The following is a 22,860-nucleotide window of genomic DNA, read 5'->3' on the forward strand; positions in this document are numbered from 1 at the left end:
GGTTTTAACAGAAGTTCATTGAGTGCTGTACAAAAGCGTCCTGAGAGGACTTGAACGATGGCAGAGCAGACGGATTTCCAAGTCGTTAAAAAATTGAGAAGACATAAAACAAAATGTGATGGTTTTTTATATATTTTATAACATTTCAGAAACCTGTTTATTGAAGTGAATATAAATATGTTGAGTCTTTATTACAGTTGTGGATGATTTTTTTATTGACATGTCCAAATGGTGAGAAGTACAAACAGCTCCACAGGATCGTCACATAACATGTAGCAAAGGCACATTCACTTTGTTTTGTCACACAAGAAAAGAAACTTGGCTGACTCACCCTGACCATGTGCTACAAAGTTATGTGAACACACACACACACACACACACACACACACACACACACACACACACACACACACACACACACACACACACACACACACACACACACACACACACACACACGTCTTTGGATACATTTTCTGATCCTTACACATTTTGATCAAAATGTAATATATGGAAACAAATGATTTCTTGTTCTAAAAGGTGCATACAACTGTACAACTGGCCGACTGTGGCAGTTACTGGTGTTGCATTTGACTAATCTATAAAAATATTTAAAGAAGCAGCTGCATTGGACAGAACTGTACCTTTTACCAAATGAAGCTATCAAGAGAGAACAGAATAGTCAGAACATAACCAGCTATAATATGACGACCAACCAGAACATTCAGAACCAACACGTCACAGCTAATCAACAGTTATGCTTTTCATTGGATCAGTGCTCCTATTCAGAGAGATTTTAACCAGGTTTTTGTCACCACTACTTACAAATACCTAAATGTTACAGTTTAGGAGAACACAATTACTGACCACCAAAGCTACGGCTGCCAGAAACAGCTGCTAAATTCGTCTTTTTAGAATCGTGTGCAAACTTTATTCCAGTTATTTCCACACAAAAGCGTGTCAGCTTCAGGCAATCAGCAGTGAAAGTGTTACAGACAAGTCAGTTATCAGAACTGGGACCTCAGCGGGTCCAGTACCAAGTGTGACAAATGTTTGATCTCCATCAATACACCAGTTCGAGCTGTGAAAAAGACTGGGCAGTTACAACACACACGGTTATACAGCAATTGCGCCTGTTCCAAATGTAGCTGTGCAGAACAGGCGCAATTGTGTAATTTTACAGTCTTGTTGTGTGTTGTTGTGTGTTGTTGTCCGGCTATTTGAGATCACAGCAATGACACTGTGGAAGACATTTTTCACAACCCTTCAAAGGCCTGTTTGAGGGTTCGAGGAAGGGTCTGGCACTTAGGTGTAACGGTTGAAGCTTTATATTTGTGAGACATTCATTTCCCCACGCCTCTTATTCCACCACAACAATACTCACAAATGCTGCCAGTAAATGGCTGTTGAGAAAAGTGATCCCACGCACAGTTCTTTGATTTATTATTACGATCACAGATCTTACCGATTGGGATGGCCCCCCTCAGCAGCCACTTTCAGTTGCATATGGGACCTTATTTGTGACCTAAACTGAGCTGTAATTTCAATGTACACCAGGACATTAAAACTGCATGTATAGAATAATAAGTCAAATCCCATGAAAACCACTTTAAAATGGTTTGTGTTACTTCCTCGCCCTTCAAATAAAGTTTTAAATCCTTTTCCTCCTGTTGCCAAAGACTTCCCATAGATCAGGAGTCTTTGAGTGCCACGTGACTTTTTTCATCTGTAACACTGTACCTCTGTTTAGATGGGGGTGTTAGGCAAATGTCCATTAGAACCTGAAAGCGCAGCGTTACAAACCAACTCGCTGCCATGTCCACTTTGCTGTCCTTGTTCATTCCTTTTGCTCAGAAACACATTCGCCCTTCGGGCCTCCTGCTCTACAGGGGTCCTTCTGTCAGAGTCTATGGTTGCTGCTTGTGGGGCTGTTCTGTGGTTGCAGCGCTGTGTGATGACAAACAGAAATATGGTGATTAACAAACTGAGGGACAGCACTAGCAAAAGTGACACAATTACCAGCTCCTTTAAATAGCATGGGGCTTGGGCGGCCAGCAGCGCTTCCCCATCCCGGAGCTCTAATTCTCTCTGTCGAGGCTGCTTTGTCCATGAGGTCAGGTTTTTGCCCAGCTGTCTGGTGGTGACTTGAGTGTTCCTGTTGGATGGCGTTGTCTTAGACTCTCCTTGGTGCGTTTCTGTTCCTACAGATATGTGGAGTCCAGATCCCGGCTTGGCCATAGATTGTGTTGTGGGTATGGCATTTGTCCGAGGCTGGGTGTAGCTGGTTGGAGTTTGAGACAGAGGGCTGGTCTTCTGCTTGACATGATAGATGGCCATAGTCTGTTGGTAGCCATTTTCAGTGGACAGGCAGAGGTAGTGGCCCAGTGTGGCAGGGGTGGCCACAAAGCTCAGACTCCCATCCTCCAAGTTCAGATACAAGTCTGAGGACAGCCGACTGTTGGGACGCTCCCAGAGCTGCTGAGACAGTCGTGATGCAGCAGGACACTGCAGCCGCACGACTTCGTTCAGAGACACAGACACCAGCTCGCCTGGAGGACACGAGGCTGACATACAGAGTATAGTTTGCATCAGAAACAGGTGTTTGGATATCACAGAAACTAAGAACAATGACCGTGCTTCTAAACAAGAATCTATTGGAAAAATCTGAACTTCACACAATCATGTCTAAATTAGAAAAGTAAAAGTTAAATAAAGCAAATTCATGTTTTATATGTTTGACTCACAGCCCACACAAAACCTCAGACGTGTGACTTTTCATGATTTATTTCATTCCTTTTAGACTTTTCTCCTCCATTTAATCTTCAGACTAAAATAGATATTAAAAAGATGTTATACTCACCCGCAGGCAGTTTGTTTGGACCAAATCTGCTCTTGTGATTTAATGAAACACTGCTGCATGCCTCTTCAGCGTTTCCTCTTTCTATGTCCTGGGCTCTGAGGAGGGAAACCATTAACAGAGAAGGTGGGCACTAGGTTTCACAGATTCCCCACTGATGACCAATCCTCAAACCAGAAGTAAAAACATGAAATTCACAAAGCAGTCATCTATTAATTGGAAGGTTGGTGGTTTGATCCCTGGCTGCTTCAATCTGCCAAATATCCTTGGGCAAGGTACAAACCCAAGTATGATGTGTGTGAATGTTACAACACACTTTCACAGAGGAAAAAGTTGCACGGAGCGCTTTGAGTGCTCAGGAAGAATAGAAAGGTGCCAAGTAGATAAGAACAAGACCATTAAACATTGACCGAGAGGGAGGAAATTCCTACATGGATGTTGTATAATCCCACCTGGAGTATCCAGATGTGTGGTCGCGCCTGTAAATGATTCATTTAAACAAAGCTGTGCTACCGGCTCAAAAGCTACAAGGTCAAGAATAAAAGTTGACTAGCTTTGCACAGTTTGGTATTACCGACTCCTTCCTCAGCTGATGTAGTTTCATTGTGCAACCTTGTGTTTCATAATAAAATATGTGAGCAGATCGTGTGTGCTGAACGTATTAATCATAATAAAAATGTAGTGTTACTCACAGGTTAGTGTTTGTTGTAGAGACCATCACACAGACCCTACTGGCAGGATCCCAACCACAGAAGGGATCTCGGGCCAGAACACACTGAGCACAGGTCCAGTAAAAAGAACAGTTAGCTGTCGGGACCTTCACGACGCCCTCCGACGTGCCGATATAAATCACTCCCTGCAGTGGGACAGAATAAGCCTTCAGACATGTCTGTATAGTACTCTGTCGCAATGACATCATCCTGCTTCACTGTGATGGAGAAACTTTATCTAGTTTGCAAAACTGAGTTCAAACGGTTTACCTGCAGAACATCTGGAACAACACAGAGATCAAGTCTACTTTTTACCCAGACTTGCAAATTGATCAGTTAAGGACTCCAGCATGTTCATAAAAATAATAGATAACTGAACCGAGTGCACGGTAAACCTCTGGGACATTATGTCACGTCCCATTCGATGCAGCCAGTTTGCACCTCCGACTGTCCCTGAGCTCAGAGAGGTGATTCCCCACGACGCTATCTGCTGTCTCACTGGGAGATTCCCCTGATGCTGTCAGGCATAGAAGGCACGTGGGGAACATACAAAGGACTGAGCACTACTTTGAGTTGCTGCAATGGAATCTGGGCAAAATGGACCAGTCTGCCATATCATTAGTTTCATTTTGATCTTTCAGTGTGTCTTTGAATTCATTTGCATCCAACAATGTGACATCCTTTTGTCCCTGACGTGTCCGTCGGTCCATATCAGTATGAACGTCCAGCATGACCTTGAGATGGGTTTCCTACGTGTTCCTTTATTTTATTTAGCAGTGTAGCTTGGAGCTAAATAATAATACATAAATAATTAACCCTCAAAGCAGCACACAGGAACTCTCTATGGTCATTGCCACGTCTTTGTCTCCATTGCCTCCAATAGTCTAAAAACCTAAATGGAACTGAACCACCAAACGTCAGCAGCAGCGTGCACCTTGGGTATGGAGAGCTTCAGGCTCCTGACAGGCTGAGGCTGCTCAAAGACCTGAATCTCCTCGATGATATGGGCCCCTCTGAGTAGCAGCACTGCTTTATGCAAGTAACCAGACTCTGAAACATCAGAAAAGAAATCATTAATAACATAAAACTATTCAAGAAGAAGTGCTGAGAGGATATAACCTGTACTGTGAGGTGTCAGCCTGGTAGTCGTGGAAGAGTTCAGCCTTTGAAATGTGTTAGTTGTGTATTTTACTGCTCTGCCTGCAGTCCTACCTGTAAGCAGAAACAGGACAGTGTAGTGTTTGCCGTTGGCTGCCTGGACCCTCTGGACAGTCAGGTGGCTGTAGGTGTTTTCAGCAGACACCATGGTCAGGTTCCTTCCAACTGCTCGCACACTGTCATCTGCCAGGAAGTTCTCTTTGACAAAGCGCAGGGCATTGTCTGAGGCGTTGTGCAGGCCACACTAACACAAAAGTTGACACAAACTAATTATTTTTGTATTCATTTCCATTTGTGCGGCACTTTTTTAATCGCACATTATGAGCAGCAGAGAGCGTGCCATCAGCGAAACTGCTCCCTGCTCACTCACTCAACGCTCTAACGTATTTAGGTTACACCTCAGCCTGTGGGTCTCGTCCACTTCACCCTGCCGACTGTTATGTTGCCCATAGTTACATGTTTCAAATCTGAACAGCGCTTTGAAATGTGAAGTAGAGCATTTAAAGAATTTTTAAGAAAACATTTATAATAAGGACTACAGTGTCGATGTTAATAAGTTTACAATATTCTGAACACATTAGTGGGTGTGTTGAAATATGAAAGTATGGAAAAGGAAATATGTTAAAATCTGGGTGAGATGAGATGAGAGATGATGATGAGAGATGATGATGAGATAGCCTTTATTTGTCAGCTGCAGGTCTTTTGCCCACAACCGAGATGACAGACCTTGCCGACCATACATACAATACAAACATCACATTGGGGAGACAGGTCAGGCCAGGTAGCGAGGAAAAAAAACATTGAAATGTGCAACACAAAAGGATAATACAGGAATGCACAGATATCAACACACCACAGCACAATAAACACAGACAGCAACATGGGAAAGAGTTCCAGTGTGTACATCTGATCTGGGACCGCTGCAATCTTTCGACTGCGCCTCCAACTTTTTTCTGCCTGTCCCGTTTGGCTCTTTTGCATCAGAATTATTGTCTAAAGGCAAAGAAAGATGCCCAACGGATTTACTTTACCAAACTGACCATCCCAGCCTTGCCGTAATGGTCCATTTGATTCACCTTTTATTGTTTATTTTATTTTCACTTACTGAATACGGGACAGACTTGACTGGGGGAAAGAAGGGGAGAAAGAAAGAGGGAAAGAGAAACAGCTGAGAAGAGGGACGGGGGAGAAGGGCAAAAGACAAAAACCAACAGAACGGGCAGAGAAAAAAAATGCATCTATCGATCACCTGGATCACCTGCTGAGAAAGAAAAAAGAAAACAAGCAGAAGAGAACAAGAGTAATAGAATAAACAGCATCACAATGATATATGGGAATATGACAGTAAATACTAAATATTAAACATTATTGTGCAGCACATAAGATCAACAGAACACAGTGTGCTTTGAGGTAGGAGCCAAAAAGGGTGTAGTTTGTGGGTGTGATCACCCGTGTGTACACCTGTGAGCATGGACGCGCTTGTTTTTTTTTAAAAGGTTCCTTCATGTAATGATCTGCTAGAGGGTGTGGGGGGGCCACAGCCCCGTCCTCCAGGGCATGAAGCAGGTGTGGAGGAGATCAAAACTCCAGACATCCAGAGGCCCCCAGAACACAAGAGACCAAGGAAGACCAACAGAGGGGCAGCCGCGCCACTGTCCCAGAAAGAGCTGAGGAGAGTCCCAGATGAGGGCTCACTCAGCAGCCGCGGAGCAGAAGCCAGGGGGAGTTGCAGTGACGTGCCCGTGAGCTCCGCCGGCAGCCAGCCGTGCCTGAGTGACCGAGCCCCAGGCCGAGAGGCCGGGGGCACCCCACCTCCGAAGTGGCCCGAGCGAGCCCCAGGCTCCAGGCCCCGATAAGCGGCCGCCAAGGAGTGAGCCGGTGTGTACCCGGACGCCCATCCCCGGACACAAAGAACCACCAACGCACCGATGTCTGAGGGAGTCCGCCACTGGCAGGGGAAGTGGTGGTGGGGGGAGATAGGCCTCCAAACCTTGGAGGGCCTGAGATGTCCCCAGAGAGGTGGCGCCTGACACCCAACCTGACATATAGACACAGACATACAGGCACACACAGACACAAACATCCATTCCCACCCTCATGCTCTCATGTGCACTTACTCCACACTCAACCAACGTGGAGACAGACATAAAGAGACGCTGTACACACGATCACACTCCCCAAGCGTACTCTACAAACCGGGTCTAGGTGCCCCCGCCCCTGGAGGGGGGAATTGCACCCAGACCCAGGTGGTGTTACCCTTTTCCCTGCGGTGGGGAGAAGCAGACCGCCCCGACTCCGCAGCAGCAGGGAGGCCCCACACCCCAGACCGCAGTCGGACGGCCAACTCCTCCTCCTAGCCCCCCCGCTCCAGCAGGTCGCAGAGAATGGGGGTGAGAGAAGACTCCAAACCTCCCTCCACCCGCTCATTGTAGTGTTGATGCATGTGTGTTCTAAGGTGCATTTAAAACCCAGGAGGGCATGGAGCTACCTGCCAGAGAGCAGCAGGTAAGCGCATGGTCCCTCCTGCTAGCCCTCAATGTCTACGTGTATTTAACATTGAGAGGTGGGCAACGATGCCAGGGGTGGGGTGTACACCCTGATGGTACTTTGGACTCCGTGATTGTGCCCACCCCCAAGATCCTACATGTATGTGTAATGAGAGTGTGAGTAATGTGAATGTCTAAGTTGTGGGATAAAATTGAGGCAGAGGCAGCCAGAAGGGGACAGAGGGGGGTAGCCTCCTCTGCACCCTGGTGACATACCCCTACTCCAAGGTCCTGCATGTGTGGGTGGTTGTGGTGGAGCGGGAAGAGGGAGGCAGCTGGAGATGGGGAGGGAGGGAAGGGAGGGAGGGGCAAGTGACCCCTCCCTGGGGCCAGCTCCCCCGCTGACCCCAGTAGGCACCCCCATACTCTGCGACCCGCCAGGGAAAGGGGGCCCAGGCCCATCCAGACCGGGCCCAGTGCAGCAGCGCCTCCCGGCCCCACAGAGCCCGGGACAGTCCACCCAACCCCACCACAGAGAAAACTGCACCCACCCCACCATCCACTCATCTTCCAGACTACATAAGACAATAAACACCCAGGCTGAGATCTTCCTCCACCTCTCCTGTATCTCCCCCTCCTGCAGGAGGGGGAGATACAGGACTGCGCCTCCAACTGACCCGATGTCCAGATCAGAGGGGAGGTAAGCGTTGGAGGTGGCGTTGGATCCGGGGTAGGGAGGGTGATGCGTCGGTGAGTGCTTATCAGTATCAGTATATGTATGTGTGTGCGTGTCCATAGTTCAGCTGAGACAGTGTCCTTCGCCCTGCCAGGCTAAGTAAACAGTCTTCCAGCCAACCCAGGTGGCCTTGCAGGGAATGGGAAGGAACAGACTCAACACAGTCGTTATCAGATGCATTTAGAAAAAATATCATTTACTTTGGTAAACTGAATTTCCCCGGTGTTACTAAACAGAGAAAGGAATTTTTGACACAACTTTCCAAATAACTTCATCCAAACTTTTTTTTTCTTTCCAAAAAACCAATAAATACTGAGGTTAACATTATTAGCTCCCCGATGCTATTCTTCACTTTTTGCTGTATATCAGGCTGCAGTCGTTTGTTGTAGCTCCTCCAGGTTTGATGGCATGGACTCTTCTCTTCAGTTCACCCACAGATTTTCAGCGAGATCCGAGTCGGAGCTTTGTGCAGGTCAGTCGATAACGTTCACCAGGAGAGACGTACGTTTTAGTTGTTGTCATGTTGGAAGACAAACGATGACCCAGTTTCTGCTGCAGAGTGCTTGAGGTTTAAAATGGTCACATATCCTTCTTCTTCATAAATCCAAAAATAAGAAGCATCTCAAAGAGCTGTAGTTTAATGTCATCTGACCAAAGCACGCACTTCCCCTAATCCTGCTCCAGGCTGAGTCTGGTTTGAGGTCGTAAGTTCCTGTGCAGGAGTCAAGTGATCATCTTCTTTGAGACTCCGATTCCCAACTCGGCCAAGTCATTCACTCGTGTTGTGGCAGCGTTTTCTTAAAAGCTTTCACTTCTGCAACAGTTGTTCTGTCCTGTTCGGCTCTCATTACATTTCTCGATGATACATCTCAGTAGAACAACTCGGAAACGCTGCGATAACTTTGAGTATCCATCTCCTGCTTTGTGAGCATCAAAAATCATTTTTCTCATGTAAACAGATTTGATTTGGTTTTCGGCTGCTGCTTTCTCTGTGACACACGAGACACTGGAACCTCAGTTTTAACTTAATTTTATAAGCTTTCAGCTTTAAAGAGTTAAAGCACATCATTGCACAACCTGGTTTGTTATTCAGGGATAATTTATACTGACCCTGGAAAAAACACTTTCTCAGATAATTCTATTGTTGTGAGTAAATATATATCATTTATGCTTTCTAAAGAAAACTAGCATGCTTAGAAATGCTATGTTGGAAATCCTTTGTTCTGTTTTGTCAAAATTTTGACAAAAACTTGAAATTTCATGCTAATAATTTTATCCACATCTGTATAAAGAATGCTAAGCTAACTGTGAAAGTGTGAACTTGGTACCAAGAGCAGAAGTAGGAAGTAGTGAGAAAGCAGGAAGGACCAGACGGCAGTAATGACGTGGAAGAAGACGACAAATAATCGTGAAACTTTTACATCTGAGAATTAAAGTTTCTCACAGCTGTGAATATGTAATTAGTTTTTGCACATGAAGGCAGCGTGTGTGCACGTACACCCGCTGGTTCATGGAGACTTTACTCTAAATAAGTTTTCATAAGTAACCATTTACCTCGCCTGGATTTGCGACCTTCTCTTGAACCCGTGCACTCCACTGTAATGTGTCCCGGTTCAGGACTTTGTAGTTACCAGAAAAGACCGATTTGATGTCAGTGAGGCGGAAGGAACACACTGCTGATCGCCCAGAGTTGACAGACCTGGTTAATCAAAAACAAACATTAAGAATACAGTCACGAAGAATCAGAAACATGGAACTACGGCAAGCAACTTGTTTCATTCTTAAATGTGCGTCCTTTAAATTGTATTTCTTCTCTGTTGTATTCTATGTCCACGGGTGCACATAAGTGTCAAAATAAAAGACGAGCACCAGATAAGAAGTTGCAGCGCGCGTTTGCGTACATATCAAAGGCAGTGTTTTTGTCCACTAGAGTGGGATTTTCACGGCACATTCTGCACCACATCTCTGTGCGTTCATCATTTGTTTGAAGCCAGCTCACCTCCTGCAACCACTTTTCCGAGGATACGCGCTTCTTTTGTGGTTCGGACTCCTTCTGCTATTCTTTGGAGGTGGAGGAACACCAAAGTAACTGCTTAAAGGAGCTTCTTGACATCTTTAAGAGTTCTAAACAAATGTCTGTCCTCCTCCAGAAAATCTTACGTGCGTTGCAACTTCTTATCTGGTGCGCGTCTTTTATTTTGACACCTGCGGACCACTTATGTGCAGCCCTGGTTATATCAACCCTCAATTCGCCCCTGAAGGCCACAGAAAGACTGCCTGGAGGACTCGTGAGCATGACGAGAGCCTTCCTTGACTGGTACAGAAGAGCACATCCCTCAGATTTGAATGCTTCCCCGGTCAGATGGCATGGATACATCACTGCAGTTTTCTAAATGCCCCAAAGATCAAATCTACGCATGCTTCACCTACACAGTAGGTCAAAGATCTGAAAACTGTGCTTCTCAATCTCAACAGCAAGTTTGTATTAATGGAAACATGGTGATTTTTTTCAGGAGACATCATCACTCACCACTGAGAGGTGAATATGCCATAAAAGAGTATGTCATCCACAGGAGCGCCCTCTGCAGGCAGGAGGGTGTCTATGTCCTGGAGCACATTATAGGGCAGCTCATGGTCAGCTTGGCAAAGCAGTTGAGCTTTTGCGAACGTGGTCCAGCGTCGCTGCAGGGTCCGCTGACCTCCAACATCACTCTGACAAATGAGAGAACACTGTGATGTTATCATGTACATAATATTACAGAAAGGTCAGAGTTACAGCCCTTTGACAGAATTATGAATAACAATCCTGACAGGTAGAAATCTTGGAGATGTCATCCAGTCATGTGGGTGGAGTCACAAATTCAGCTTCACCTTGCTGACTAAGTTCCCCTGCACCGTCAGACGCACTAAGAAGTTACCTTACAGGGGGATTTCTTAAATACTGACATCACTCCAGTTCATGTTGAGAAGATCAAAAGAGACAAAGTTGTTATTACAGCCTGTGATGGTGACATTCAGCCTTACTGACCACTAAAAGGGCTTTGCAGGCACATTCACCCATTGTATTTCATAAACACATAACATTCAGTGCATTTTAAGGTTTGTTATGCTATAACTGCATCTGTAGCCTTGGACACACATGTGACTGGCTGTCTGTTTCCTGTGTCTGAATGAGGACTATTAGTGTTTGCGTGACGGGTTTGGTCTGCTCGTGAAGTTTGTTTGTTCCTGGGAGAAAATTCCAAATATCAGAGCACTGCTAAATCTTTGCAGAATCTCTTTGGACGGTTCGTAGACACCGTCGTTCCCACTTACCACACAGATCTGAGAGACGCGGGAGACGATGAACTTGTCGATGAAGTCATACTCTCTGCCCACTTCAGTGAAGAAGAAATAAATTTTCTCTTCATCTGGAATAAATGTGGAACTGATGAAAGTTGGATCTATGGCAAACAGAAGGTAACATAAGCAGAAATGTAAGTTACTGGAAACAATGTGTGAAAGACATGGTAAAGCTGGAAATCCAAGTACATTTTCAAGAATTAAACAGAAATAAGAAACACTTATTACAATGTTTGTGATTCCCACCACATAACAGGTAACAGACAAGATGTGCCAGCAAACAAATGGATTGATACTGATCTAAGACGCCATAAACGTATCTAATATTAAAGAAATTCAAATATCTGAGGTTGGGGAAGAACTCGCTGCACTCACCCTCCAACCATCCTAATGTGTCATCCAGCTTCAGGTCGACACGCTTGCCCTCGCTGAGGTGCCTTGAGATGACTGGCCGGTTCCCCCTGTAGTCTGCCACAGTGCCAGTATAAAGCTCTCCATCTGAGACACATGACAACATCTAACATCATACTGACGAGCAACAGCGACACAATGAAAATATATTCGACCATCTTTGTGGCTGCTGGCAGCATGTTTGTGTGCATACACACTGCTGGCAGCATGTTTGTGTGCATACACACTGCTGGCAGCATGGTTGTGTGCATACACACTGCTGGCAGCATGGTTGTGTGCATACACACTGCTGGCAGCATGGTTGTGTGCATACACACTGCTGGCAGCATGTTTGTGTGCATACACACTGTCTGTAAACACGATGAAAGTTCTCAGTGGACGTGATTCCACTTTACACAGTAGAATCATGTCAATAATCCACCGTCTTACGTTCACCAAGCTGATTTATTGGTCGCGCTATAACTTGCATGTGTGGCGTGCGCAATCAACATGCAGAAAGTATTTGATAAAGATTTAAAATGTCATGTCACATTTGACCTCTGACCTCCTCAAGGTCAACAGACTGATCTGCAGGTCAAAGTGATAATGATGATATATGAAGCCATTTAAAGCAGTGTTTCTTACTGCCATTGTACTGAGACATGCACATTCTAAATATCACCTTACTTTGGACCTCCGACCTTCTTCAAGGTAAAAGATAAAATAAGGCCTTTTATCTTTAAAACAATGATCAAAAATCTACTAATGGAAAGATTCTGATTGGTAATGGCTTCATGTTCAGCAACACAAAGATCCCAAACCGGCTGATAATGCAGTAAAAGCACACCCATCATCGTGGATTAGCCTTCGCTAATCGAAAAAAAGGCATTTATAGGTTGGGGTAACATTCAAATAAGAGGTTTGAAATGTCCTCCAAGAACATGGACAACTATTCCTGAGAGCGATTAAAGAAATAACAAGAAACATAACAAAGTTCATACTGTGTTGAACCGAGTTCAGGCTCTGATGAAGGATAAAGGTGGTCACAGCAAACACTGCACAGCTGCAGCCTGAAGGTAATAAGCTCTGCAAGAACCATTACTACCCAGGTTAACTTCAAAACTGCTCGTGTTTGAAGTCATCAAAAGTGCTTCATGCTGTGAATTCCCCAATAAATCCTGCAGCTGTGCAATCCTGCATTTTCCACCAGCCAGAGACAGGACAGGGATAACTGGGACAGGGATAACTGGGACAGGGATAACTGGGACAGGGACAGGACAGGGATGATTGGGACAGAGATGATTGGGACAGGGATGATTGGGACAGGGACGACTGGGACAGGGATGACTGGGACAGGGATAACTGGGACAGGGATGATTGGGACAGGGACGACTGGGACAGGGACAGGACAGGGACGACTGGGACAGGGACGATTGGGACAGGGATAACTGGGACAGGGACAGGACAGGGATGATTGGGACAGGGATGATTGGGACAGGGATGATTGGGACAGGGATGACAGGGACAGGGACAGGACAGGGATAACAGGGACAGGGACAGGACAGGGATGATTGGGACAGGGATGATTGGGACAGGGACAGGACAGGGACGACTGGGACAGGGACGACTGGGACAGGGACGACTGGGACAGGGATGATTGGGACAGGGACGACTGGGACAGGGACAGGACAGGGACGACTGGGACAGGGACGACTGGGACAGGGACGATTGGGACAGGGATAACTGGGACAGGGATAACTGGGACAGGGACAGGACAGGGATGATTGGGACAGGGATGATTGGGACAGGGATGACAGGGACAGGGACAGGACAGGGATAACAGGGACAGGGACAGGACAGGGATGATTGGGACAGGGATGATTGGGACAGGGATGATTGGGACAGGGATGATTGGGACAGGACAGGGACGACTGGGACAGGGACGACTGGGACAGGGACAGGACAGGGACGACTGGGACAGGGACGACTGGGACAGGGACGACTGGGACAGGGACGATTGGGACAGGGACGATTGGGACAGGGACAGGACAGGGATCACTGGGAGACACCAAAATAGAGTTGTAATAATCCAGTCATGCTGTGGCATCATTTCCTCACCTACAACGAGAGCCGTATTGCGTTGATAAGGGTCATAGGGGCATCGACCTCTCCCTTCATCAGGCTTGAGGCTCATTGTTAATGTGTCAGTGTTCTGGGAAGACAAGGAGAAAAAGTCAAGCTGCTACTGAAGTGAATGCTAAATGGACCATTTCTACAAACACACAAAAAGGGAAATTCAAGCTTTTTTGTATCAAGTTTATGCTACAATCACTAAACAGTGAGTAACACTGTAACACTGTCACAGTGTTAAACAAACTAACAACTTAAATGCCTTACGATGTAGGTGCAGCGTGGACTGAAGGCGAACGTTCCACAGGCATAGATGTGGCTGGTGTTCAGGAACTGCAGCACACGTATGAAATTGGGACAGTCAGCCTGGAAACACAAAGTTTAACATTTCAACAAAACCAGCTCATGTAAAACTGTTAACGGTTTGTCTAAACCAGGACCTGTTGGTTCAACTTCAAACATTCTCATGTTACATCAAAAGGGACTGTAACTGCCAGCTCCCATATGGAAAAGAAATAGTAAAAACATATGATTTACTCATGAAAGTGGCCACTTTCTCAGTACTTTCATTTTTTTTTTTTAGTAAGTATACAAAACATACAAGTTTCATTATATAATTTTTCAAGGGATCTTATATCTGTTTTCACTCTTGTATGCTTTTCATACAAGTTTCATACAAGACAGATAAAAACTTTATAAGATTTATATATATCTTATATATATCTATATCTATCTTTTCCATATGGGCTGGAACATTATTGGCACCTTTGTCTCGTTTGGTTTGTATATTTGTAATTTAACAGGTTCAAAGCATTTGTTCATACATTCAAACAGAACACTTACCATTTTCTTTCCCTTCATGGAGCACTGCTCAAGGTCTTCATGTGAAGGAGTCCAGTCCAGCTGAGAGAAGAGGAGAGTTCATCAAGTTCTTCACATTAACCACAGCCGCAGGTTCGTGTAAAGATCGTGATGTGAAAGATCACAGCACGGGCCAGAACACATTTCTTTTCGAGACTGCATTTTTTTAAAAATACACCAAAAGCAGGCACTACAAGTTTTACAGTCACAAAGGATTTAACCCAGTTTGTGTTTGTCCGAATGTTTAGAAGGACCTTTAGAAATTCATTTAGCGATTTTAAAAAGCTGCCTGCTTCTACATAAAATACTGGTTTCTGCATCGTGGTCTCCTGACTTAAATAGCACATCAAACAGGAACAGTTAAAAATGCTTTCACTTTTTTACTGTGTGATTATTGCAAACTGTGACACTGAATGTGTGAGGTACATACGAGTACACAAACGTCAAACTAGTCATACTGGACGTACTCTCTAGTCCACAGACTGGATTATCGGATTGTGCCAAGATGTGGCAAGCTTAGCTAACATAGGAGTACACGAGAAAGGAGACGTGGAAAAGGTCCTGATCTAATTCTCAAACTACTGTCTGAACGTCAAGTGTGAAAAAAAATGAATGAAAATAGAAGCAGGCTGTGGTGTGCAGGCTACAAGGATGAAGCGCCAGGTTCCTCGTCTATCTTTGAGCCAGTATTTCATGCTTTAAACACAATAAATATTTCAATATATTTTAACTTGGCAACAGAGACTCTGCCTGCAATGTTTTGCAAAAATACTTTAGAATAGTTTAATAAAAATGTGCTGTTTTTCTTTTGAGTTCTTTAAATTTAAAAAAGTACAGGTGATGGTGAAGCAGTGATTGTACTGTGTCGCAGACACAGGAAGCTGAAGACTTGACAGCCAAGTAGTCCTTCTTGTTAGGCTTCTTTGAAGTCCACCAGCAGGGCACAGACATGGTTGTTTCACTGTCTCTGCAGTCGGGCCGTCATAAACAATTGGTAGTCACATGGACGTCTGTTTAGAGCCTCACAGTCTAATTCCTAACAGAGACCATCTGATCTGCATTTGCATAATCTCAAGTGACTTTATGTCAATATGCATAAGTGTGCATCTGTCAACAGTCAGCCCCTACCTTGTTCCTCAGTATGATGCTGTCCTTGTGGCTAACATTCAGTGCTAACACAGAGTCCCGGGCTCCAACATATAATATGTCCCCATCCTCACTGAGCAGCAGCGTGGTGGTGTTGCTGACATCGTGGCTGTTGAAGCGGATGAGACGTCTCCCAGGACTATCTGTTATCAAACAGCAGTTTGTATCAGGACAAAGCATGTTAGGATTAAATATCCACAGATAACTAAAAGGATCCAGATATAACCGGCTACAGAGTGTTAACTGCTTAGATGTCGAAGAACTCGGTGTCTGCGAAACGTCTCTTCCACGTTTATTATGCCACAGAAAATATTGTGACCACGCTATCTAGTCACTTATTCAACACTAAACACACAATTCACAGTGCACACAGAAAGAATCCACATTTCATTATAACCTGATTCATTTTACCTCAAAGCTTAAACACAATAGTCCATAATGACAAAGTGAAACAAGGTTGAAATGTAAAAAAATATAACGTACATACGTGTTCACAGCCGACACTCAAACTTGAGGTCAGCTCAATTCTGTTTCCACTGATAATCTGTGAAGTGTCACGTGACTGGTGATAAATCCAGCTGATTGGATGCCACACCTGTCTAAGGCCCCATAATTGACAGTGCATGTCAGAGCACAAACCAAGCCGTGAAGTCCAACCAACTGTGTGCCGACCTCGGAGACAGGATTAAACCAAGACACAGATCTGGGGAGAGGAAACATTTCTGCAGCATTGAAGGTCCCAATAAGCACAGAGGCCTCAGGAAGAAGTTTGGAACCAGCGCTTGGAGTCAAAGGGCCGTTGTAAGGCAGATGATCAAGAAGTTCAAAGTCACTCTGACAGAACTCCACTGTTGGTTTGTGGAGAAAAGAGAAACTTCCAGAATGACCATCTCTGCACCACTCCACCAATCAGGCCTGTACGGCCAGGTGGAAAAGTCACCTGAGGGACTTTCAGACCATGAAAAACTAAATTCTCTGATCTGATGAGACAAAGATCTAACTCTGTGGTCTAGATACCAAGCACCATATGTGGAGGATACTCTGGAGGCACTGCTTAGCACCTGGCCCCTACCATCCCTACAGTGAAGCACGGTGGGGGCTGCATCATGCACCATCAGGAACTAGGGGACTAGTCAGGGTCAGAGACATCCTTGATGATAACCTGCTCCAGAGGTACTGAAACACAGCCAAGATAACAAAGGAGCGGCTTCACTGTGTCGATGTTCTTGGGTAGCCCAACCAGAACCTGACCGAACATCTCTGAAGAGATCTGAAAGTGGTTGTGCACGGATACTATTGCTGTTATTTTTTATGCATCTTCCAGAATTTCAACCTCTTTTTTTACTTACATGTGAAACAAGCACTGAAACAGTGCCCTGTACTTGCATTATAATCAGACACTGAAGTGTACAATCTCACAGTACTCCATCTAACATGATAACTGTCAACCACATTTGTGTCCCAGTTAATTTGATTAACATGATTTTGCCCTTTTTTTAAATTCATGAGGTTTCAGCACAATATCTGTGCACAAGAATCGATTTCGTATATGAAAGACGTGAGAGAACAAACACATCGCTGTGCTTTGTTCTATCCCTAATACATTTAAATGACCCAACATGATAAAGGGGGTAAAAATGCACGTGATGTTTCAAAGGCTTCACTCACCCATGGGGAAGGAGACTCTGGGAGTCAGTGTTGTCACACATGGGCACAGAAACCCCAGCAAGGCCAGGGCGAGTGGCAGCAGGATGGGGATCTCCATCACAGCAGGAATAATGGAGTCTGGCCTCGTTTACACTGAAGTTCACATACTCTGCTGTCCATCACTCCATCTGAGACACATGCACACACGTTACCGTACAGTCCTCTAATCAAATGCATTGATTTGTGTTGTTTCAACGGTGAGTTTGTGTAACTCCGTTAATGTTTATATGCCTAAGCATCAAAGCTACAGGTTTAGAAATCAGAGATATCACCTATGAGGAGAACATGAGGAGGAACATGAGGAGAACATGGGTCCGTCGCTGCGTTTTGTTTGTTCAGCTGTGTCTTTGTTTCTTGCTGTGATGAAGAGTCACAGCTCAGGCAGCGCCTCGACGTTTCCACAGTGTGGAGATGTCGCTGATTTAAAAAACACGAACCTGAAGATGAGCTCGACCCTGTAACGCGACACATGCACGCGGACGGCTCCGCCAGCACAGCCCGCAGAGTTTACAGATTACTGCTGGGGCGTTTTACGTGGAGTAACGATGCAATGACGACAGTTTCTTGTGTGCTAAATAACTCTATCTTAGAAAAACTTACAGAGCGACAACACAAAGACAGAAAAGTCAGCTTACGTTTCCTTTCCTCCCCGTTTTCCTTCCATCGCTCCCAAACCACCAATATTCTGTCCAACACTCGCGGATCAGTAACGCGAGGAGAAAACGCTGACCGTGGTTCAGCCTTTACTATAACAACAATGCCTCCTCCCATTCGCAGATCTAGGAAGCCCGGCCTCCACCTGCAGGGCGGCCGTACTCATTACAACGTCCGAGCAACAGGCCCTCCTCAGGCCCCAGGTTCAAGCTGCGTGTACCAGGGGTCTCAAACCAAATGCGCTGTGGGCCACGTTAGTGTTCAAGTAGTACAAACAAACAAACCAACAAACAAAGAAACATTTCTGAAAATGTAGTTGTTTTTTAAATATCAAATATTGCATAATAAGATAAAACTGCATTTTCCTCCCTCTTAACTAACTGAAGCCTTTCATTGAACTACCAAATAAACTCATTGGTCCTCTCTGCCTGTGCACACGTGGCAGCACTTCTGCTGTCATTGTGTTCATATTTAACAAAACCGAAGTGCAGACATAAGTGTGCGCATTAGTTTGTGAGTCTGTCAGTGAACTAACACACCCTCTCATGTTTGTGCCTCTGCTCATGTTGCCTTCATATTCAATCATTTGAAGAACTTATTTTAACATTTCACTCAACAACAAACAAAAAAGTCACTTTAAGGCTGCATTATATCTCCTCACATCAGTGTGAGTAGGCCGCAGGTGGGCCCTGGGCTGTGACTTTAAGACCCCTGGTGTATACAGCATGGCCTCCTCTTTAACAAGGCCTTTAGAAATAATATGTGGACACCTTGGTGTGGGTTTGACTACTTGACTAATGACCAACAGGTTTCCATCTCATATCGTTTAGATGAGTGATATTTTTTTATCTTTCCAGGAAGAAATAAGTAAACACACAAAACAAACAAAAAAGCAAAATCCTGACAGGAAACTGGTTTGTAGGACAGCTGTGATGTTTAGTCCAGCTGCAGGATGGTCAGATTCAACTTTTTTACACAAGTAAAAGTGAAAAAGTACATGCTCTGAAAAGTACTCAAAGTAAGAAGGCTAAAATATTATTCTAGTAACAAAATAATGTCAGTACACGGGGAATACCAACAAGTCTAATAAGTGGACTTAGCTTGTAGAACATGAGCAGAGAAAAAGAAGGAAATAGATAAATAAATAATGGCTATGTCCTGTTGTAGAGAACAACTTTGTCTCTAAACAGGGAAATGAGTCAGATGAGCACAATCATTTCTATTGAGATGTCTTTAGTGTGCAGGCTGTGATCAGCTGATGTGTGCTGCTCTGAGTGCATTTATACCACTGCATTCAGCAGCCTTTGTCCTGGCTGATTTCTATGCTCTACAGTAGAAAGTTCAATGACTGACTGAAGCATCACCAGCTTAACTTTAAACACTAGATGTAACTCTGACCATGAGCACCAGTCACATGCTGTTCAGTACTTTAACTTCACAGTACAGTAAACTAATAGTTAACCTGCACTAATCTGATGACTGTTTTTAAATAACACAAAGTTACCTTTGTTCAAGACACTGTCACATGTACAGACACAGCATCTGGTTTAAAAACACTTACATGTAAACTTTATATTTCCAGTTTATCAAACAGCATCCTTACCTTTGAATATAACTGCGCTTCCTCCTCTCCTGGTCTGTTGTGCTTATCTTTCTCCATCTCTGAGTGAAGTTCACATGCAGGATGTCTCAGGCTATGGTACACGGAGAAGTGAAGAGAAAGCAGTTCCTGCCCTTGCTTTGTACATGTCAGTAGTATATACATGACATCCAACAAGACAAGCCTTCATTGTGAGTTCGATTAAGTCTTCAACCAACCGATGTTCCTTTTTTGTTACTTGTTGCAGTATGTTAGCTGAACAACACGTCTCTAGTTATGAATTTTTACATTAGCACACAACATGTAAAGTGTTTTTATAAACACATATGAGGTCAACATGTGTCACGTGTGGACATACCTTTTGTTAGGAATCTTGCTGTTTTTCTTGATTTCTATCCTGATGCTTTGCTGGGGAATCTTGATCTGACTCAAAAATCTCCCTTCGGGTTGTTTCACCTGCAGACCCCGTTATACACAAACCAGGTGTAGCTGCAGAATCAGTCAAACCACACTGATGTGACCATCAAAACGCAGTTTGCTCTTGGAGACGATGCATTTATTAGCTTCATTTCAAAGTTCTTTGCTGATCTAAACATCCATTTAGCTGTCATGTCCCAGTATTACATACAGTGGAAGCATATATTACTATTTACCAGTATTCCCAGCACTAACATAAGGTCCAAGCCACAGCATGTGAAATTAGTGTTCTTCAGAATAAGTCACAGGCTTCACTGTGAGCGCAGCAGCAGGTAAGATGGCTAATGAGGAGAAAAGAAGATTGGGGAGGATTATCAGTGACCTGGAAACAGCCATGTGGTAACAGACTGAATGCCTCTCAGTATCAAACATGAAGGTGTTAAGACAAGTATAGCAAAAGTTTGTGAATCCTTTGAGATTTTCCATATTTTCACAGAAAAATAACATAAAAAATAATGAATTTATAAGTCAGAAGGAGAACCTAATCAATGAATGATATGTGCTAAAAAAGGAAGATTTCTGAAGAATTCAGTGAAAAGATTTCTTGTTGCTTTGCACACTGGAAAAGGTTACAAAGCCACCTCTGAAGAGTTCAGATACAAAGTCCACGTTCAAAATTGTCAAGAGCAACAGTTACTCTTCTAGGAGTGATCGACCACTAAAGGTCATTACAAGAGCAAAACATTTAATATTCACAAAAGAATCCATGTTAACCTTTAAACAGCGTCAGGTTCTCTCTCTGCCAAGCATGCTGGTAACACTCTGGCAGCTGGAGCGCCAGAAACAAATGCATAAAATAAGAGAAATTTACCATCAAGTTTTTCACAATTAAAATAAAGAAAATGTCCATATTTTTACAAGATAATAAAAAAGTCGTTTTATGTGAAAAATCTGGTACTTTTATTCCATAATTAATACCATCATTTACCAGCTATTTAAAAAAAAGTGCAATTACAGTAATTACAGTATACTGTTAATTACAGTTCTTACCAACTACACACTGATGGATGTGAATACTGAAAGACCTGAGCTTAATAAACACTGGCTTTACTTCATGTAATAACATGATAATACTGCCATAAAAACATTAGTACTGTTCACTTTGCTATATTTGTTGTTAAAAACATTTTAAAGTAATAAAAATCTTCTGCTGCTGTATGTCTTTATGTAAATTTTCACTTAAAACTACAAAAAAAGAACAAAGGATTGATGAGATTTTGTTTTACAATGAAAACTCACTTCCTGTGCCTGAACATTTAATTCTGCTAACAAACAGACCAAAACAGAAAACTACAACAATTTGTTTTGAAAAACAAATAACTGTGTTCAAATGGCTTTTATTGAGCTATAAAAAACAAGCAGAATTAAAATGAAAAACATCTGGCAACTAAACCAAGAATCACGCTGAACGTTTCGCTGGTGCTGCAGAAACTCTGTGCAGACGGCAGAGTTATGTTTCAGTTTAGGTGCAGCTGACGTTCGCTGTGAAAGACTGTGGTAGAGATACCAGGGGAAGCAGGACAGGACTGTAGAAAGGTAAGCACTGTGCCTCAGGACCGCTGTCTTTGTGCAATGAGGAACAGAACAAACGCTGCCAGTCCTTTAGTAGCGGGACGCGCTCACATTCCAGCACCAGCCAAATCGTCTGACGTTCCCCAAAGAATACTGGAACTGGCTGGTCTGCCATGGCATCCCATTCTCTTCACAAATGAGAGCACATAATTTCAGGGAAGAGGACGGTCAGCCACCTGCTCAGTTTTCTTCTTCCCTTTATCACCTTTTGCTAAGATATCTGGGAAAGGCATCTGTTGAGTTAAATTGAAAAGAAGGGCAAACAATTAGTAATCAGTGACACTTCACATTGGGCTGATACTAAGGATTTTCTTCACTGGGAAGCTACACACAAACTGAACACACAGTGTGAGGGAAGGTAAGATGATGATGACAGAGAAACAGACGATATATACAAAAGAGGGAATCAGGCAGAGAGGGGACGCAAAACTGAAGACACACACGAGATGAGGGTCTGTCACAATAAAACAGCAAGTATCACATACGCACACAGATAAAGACACGTGAGCTTGACATAGAGACAGAACACAAAGATATTGGACAGACACACAACACAACTGGGAAGAGCACAACAGGAAACTAACAACCAAGGTAGAGAACGAGAACCATAGTTACCAAACTCAGACGTGACGGGGTAGATACTTCAGAAAGAAAACTATAAAAACCACTGAACCACAATGCTGCCCAGTGCTTCAGACAGTTTCAGGTTTGAACAGGCTCCAGTGTTTGCTTTTCAACTGTCTCTGTTCATTGGAGCAAAAACCAGGGCTGGACTGGTAATCTGGCATACCTTTGAACAGTACCAGCAACAACTAGTTACAACTAGTAACAGCTTGTAACAGCTACAAGCAGCTAGTAACCAGACCTGCTGCTCACATCAGCTGTGGAGAAATAAGGAAGAGATGGAGGAAGGTGAAATTAAATGGTAAGAAAACAGATGAAGGGACGTAATCAGGAAGGGAGAGATTCAAGGATTAAAATGAACGGTTGCTTTGATCACGAGTCACTGCTAATAGCTCAAGTGTGACTTTTAA

At 44.0% G+C, this 22,860-nt stretch overlaps 1 protein-coding gene across 1 annotated transcript; it reads right to left on the reverse strand.

The window, feature by feature from the left end:
• Window positions 1–358: 358 nt before the first annotated feature.
• Window positions 359–18,330, reverse strand: sema4ab (sema domain, immunoglobulin domain (Ig), transmembrane domain (TM) and short cytoplasmic domain, (semaphorin) 4Ab). The gene is made up of 15 exons (XM_085396220.1): window positions 18,159–18,330; window positions 17,485–17,651; window positions 15,799–15,959; window positions 14,653–14,712; window positions 14,077–14,175; window positions 13,798–13,891; window positions 11,665–11,787; window positions 11,263–11,390; window positions 10,478–10,659; window positions 9,502–9,646; window positions 4,780–4,969; window positions 4,502–4,617; window positions 3,550–3,713; window positions 2,861–2,955; window positions 359–2,564 (listed from the first exon to the last, which is right to left on the reverse strand). Exons 2-15 carry the CDS (start codon window positions 17,579–17,581, stop codon window positions 1,747–1,749), a joined length of 2,472 nt encoding a protein of 823 aa, XP_085252346.1. The 5' UTR covers window positions 17,582–17,651; window positions 18,159–18,330; the 3' UTR covers window positions 359–1,746.
• Window positions 18,331–22,860: the final 4,530 nt, after the last annotated feature.

The sequence above is a fragment of the Rhamphochromis longiceps genome, linkage group LG22, assembly GCF_057381845.1.
Source record: "Rhamphochromis longiceps isolate RC_006_pf linkage group LG22, R_longiceps_female_GT1.1, whole genome shotgun sequence".
NCBI lineage: Eukaryota > Metazoa > Chordata > Actinopteri > Cichliformes > Cichlidae > Rhamphochromis > Rhamphochromis longiceps.